Genomic DNA, 3557 nt, shown 5'->3' with positions numbered 1-3557 from the left:
TTGCCTCCAATGGGAGAGTCCTTAAATTTTTAAAATCCTAAGATATGCCACTGATTGCTTTCCTCGGTGAGAGACCTCCGTGGTGAGTGTTTTTCTCTCCTCTGTGAGAGTTAATTTCCTCTTCTTGCTCTGATCTGCTGTTCCGTCATCAAGTATTTATTTTCCTTTCTAGGTCTGTGTTCTGATTTTGGGGTTGGGGTTAGGGTTTCACCTACCCCTCTGTGGTTCCTTCCTTGAGGTTTGATTGCGCCTCTCCTGTTGTAATGAAGGGGGTTGGGCAAATTTCATACCCACTTTCTTCCCCTGCATTAATTGAAGCCCTGGGTATTCCAACTACTCTTAGAAGGTCATTATTTAGTGATCTTAAATGCTCGGCGGACTTTACTAGGCATTGTACTCTGCATATCCTGTTTGTCTTAGCCTTCTTTTATCTTCTTACTGTGAACCTGATCAGAAGGGATATGGGGGGACAATTTCTTGAAATTTCAAGTTTCATTTTCAGCATCAGGAGACCCACTTATTGTCAGAGTGGTAGTCTAGTTTTCGCTCTAAATTGTGATATAAAGAAAGCTCGGATTCAGAACGGAACAAGAAAAATGGAGCGATCGGATGTGGAGAATTTGGTGGTGCATCTGGAGCACTCTTTAGATCTGTCAACCATGGAAAGTGGGGTCAAGCTTGTAGGGGCGGCGCTGACGAGAAAATCTTTGAATAAGTGGGGGGTCAGGAATATCTTGTGCTCGGCTTGGAAGGATCTGGGGGTCTTGGAGATTAAATGGGTCCACGACAATACCTATATCATTACAGCACAAGATGAGATTACGGCACTGAAGATTCTGAATCAGGTACCTTGGGCTGTAATGAAACAGAACTTTTCTGTGAAGCGTTGGTCACCAGACTTAGCCATAGAGGATATTCAAATGGCATTGGTCCCATTCTGGATACAAATTCGGGGGGTCCCTCTCTCCCTCAGTACTGAATTAAATGTGCGACGGTTAGCTAAGGAAATTGGAGAGTTTGTGGAAATGGAGGACCCTGCCAAAGCTAGAGGTTTTCTTCGTGTTAAGGTGGTTGTCGATTTTGAGAAGCCTTTGGTTCCAGGATGCTGGATACCACGGGATAACAACAGAGATACGTGGATTGAATTTCGTTATGAAAGACTACAGGATTTCTGCTATTGCTGTGGAAGGATTTGAAGGAATTATTTTGTAAAACATGTTCATTTGAGCAACATCATATAGCATGCAATTAACAATTAAAGGCGGAATCATGCTTACATGCACTCAAAAACAAAACATTTACCCATGAAATTCAAAGCCTAGTAGATTGGTGAACCAATAATCAACTCAAAAATAAGTGAGTTGAAATTAATACCTTTGTAGATTCCTCTTTGCATAAGCAAAGGCTAATCACCCAAAGAGATAGGGGCCTTCATTCCTTGCTTCTTAGATCCATGGATTTGTATGGAAGAATAGGTTCTCCAAGTTCCCAAAATTGAGAACCTCTAAGTCTCTACACCAAGGAGAGATTGGATGATGAATGAGTGACCTTGGAGGATTAGATGACTAGCTAATCACCTCCAAGGTGTTGGCCTCTTTAGAGAGAAAATGGAGAGACAATTATCACCAATTTTCCCAAAAATAAACCCTTATTTCACTTAATGAATATTTGGCTATAAAATCATTTATATAGTCACTTCTTTAAGTGACCTAAACAACCAAAACCCTAATTCATTTCATCATGGCTGGCCATTTAGGGATTTTTGGGCTTTTGGGCTTTAATGAATCTTTATTCATTAAATTGTCATACAACTTAAGTTAATGGGCTTGACGTTCGAAGCCCATTGGGCCTTAAGGTCCAAAACTATCCCGTAGTCTTTAACGAACTTATTCGTTTGATTAATTAACATATTAATTAATCCTTGCCATAAATAATTAAACCATTCAATTAATCTTACTCATTTCATTTATTTCGTCCATCTCTACCTTACACGGTGTACGATCCATTAGGTTCCTTTTAGCGAGGTAGTGGGCGATTAAAACCATTTTACATCGATTGTGAATTGAAACTATTTTCAATTCTCCCTTTAGTGATTACACACGTTTAGGGCTTCCACAAACCATGAGTGACACCTAGCCGTATGTCATGGTTACCCAAGCTAATCAGAAGAGGTGGAGAACCTATTCAGTCTGGGATTACAAATGCAATACGGTCTTTCTCTAATCTAATACTCTTGACCACATTGTTTGGTTTGATAGTTTATTTTCTCATGTCTACTATCCAATGTGTGTCTTGTGCTTATATGATTACCTTGAATGTGATTCGGAACGCATTCCCTAATCTCATTCATACTCTGGCCAGAGATTCAAATCATATCAGAGAGTATTCTCCCTCAAACGGTTTGAAGGTTAGAGATCCCTTGTTGCGCATTCATTTGTCTCCATAGCTAAGCGGCTTGACCCCAACGATGCCGTGGACACCCTCCTGGTGGGATGACTTTGACATAATCAAAGATCAAGGTCTTAACCACAAGACAACTATGATGCCTCAGGTCAAAGGACTACTTTGCATTATCCCAACCATGAGTTCTCATGTGACATGGAATATGAGAACTCTTCGTTGATCGCGTTCAGTGAACTCATTCTCTATTGAGCACCTACCGTACTTGTCTTGATGTCACACACACCAATGACTAGAGACTAATCACTCTCCCTGAGAGAAGACATAGTACGTACCGATCTTGACGGACTGTCAATGCCCAATTGGCAATCCTATGATCAGGAACGTTTAGGATGTGTCTACGAAAGAATGGTCTCAAGAATCTAACTTCATTAGATTACATTCTCCCAATCACATATTCCTTGGACTTTATCGTTTAAGCATATAACATTTATATGAGACGGCTCAAACAATAATCTATGCCCTTTATATGTTAAACTAGATTAGTTTAACATGTGAAATGTCCGTAAAGTATCATCACATGATTGGCTTTAGGGCACATTTCCAACAATCTCCCACTTGCACTAGAGCCAATCAGCTTGATCATCAATGATGATATCTCTTCTGTAGTCATTTCATAAATGGCTGAATAGTAGGCCTAGGCAGTGGATATCTATATGTGTTATCCACAGAAGCAACCTTGAGAATAACGACGTCACCATTATACATGATTCTCAATCATGTGGTTCAGTCTCTCATTTGTGTTCGGATCTTGATGAGACCTTGATTCCCAGGCTTGAGCTATCGCCCCATTAGTGTCAAACACTTTCTGGTTGGAACCGAATAGAGAGTTCATAAATGAACTTTCCCATCCAAACAACATTGTTGTAAACTTCTATATGGCAATATATCTTGCATTCATAATGGAACACACTAAAGTCATTACTTTAATGTTTCCATCCAAATATCTCTTTAGTCATAATAAAGAGATATTCGTTTATCTCTTCATTCATAATGAAGAAACATCCAATGATGGATTAGATTCATAATCTAATACATTTACGCTTCCCTTACGTTACTCTAATTCTTCCTCAATCTTTGAGGAATCTATCCTTTAG

At 39.6% G+C, this 3557-nt stretch overlaps 1 protein-coding gene across 1 annotated transcript; it reads left to right on the top strand.

Annotated features, from left to right (window-relative positions):
* The first annotated feature begins 461 nt into the window (after nucleotides 1–461).
* LOC139193430 (uncharacterized protein At4g02000-like) lies at nucleotides 462–1196 on the top strand. The gene has a single exon (XM_070816449.1). It carries the CDS (start codon nucleotides 462–464, stop codon nucleotides 1194–1196), a length of 735 nt encoding a protein of 244 aa, XP_070672550.1.
* The last annotated feature ends 2361 nt before the right edge of the window (nucleotides 1197–3557 follow it).

This window comes from Malus domestica, chromosome 17, assembly GCF_042453785.1.
Source record: "Malus domestica chromosome 17, GDT2T_hap1".
Lineage (NCBI taxonomy): Eukaryota > Viridiplantae > Streptophyta > Magnoliopsida > Rosales > Rosaceae > Malus > Malus domestica.
Note: the sequence above shows the minus strand (reverse complement) of the source record. Positions and strands in the feature narration are given on the sequence as shown.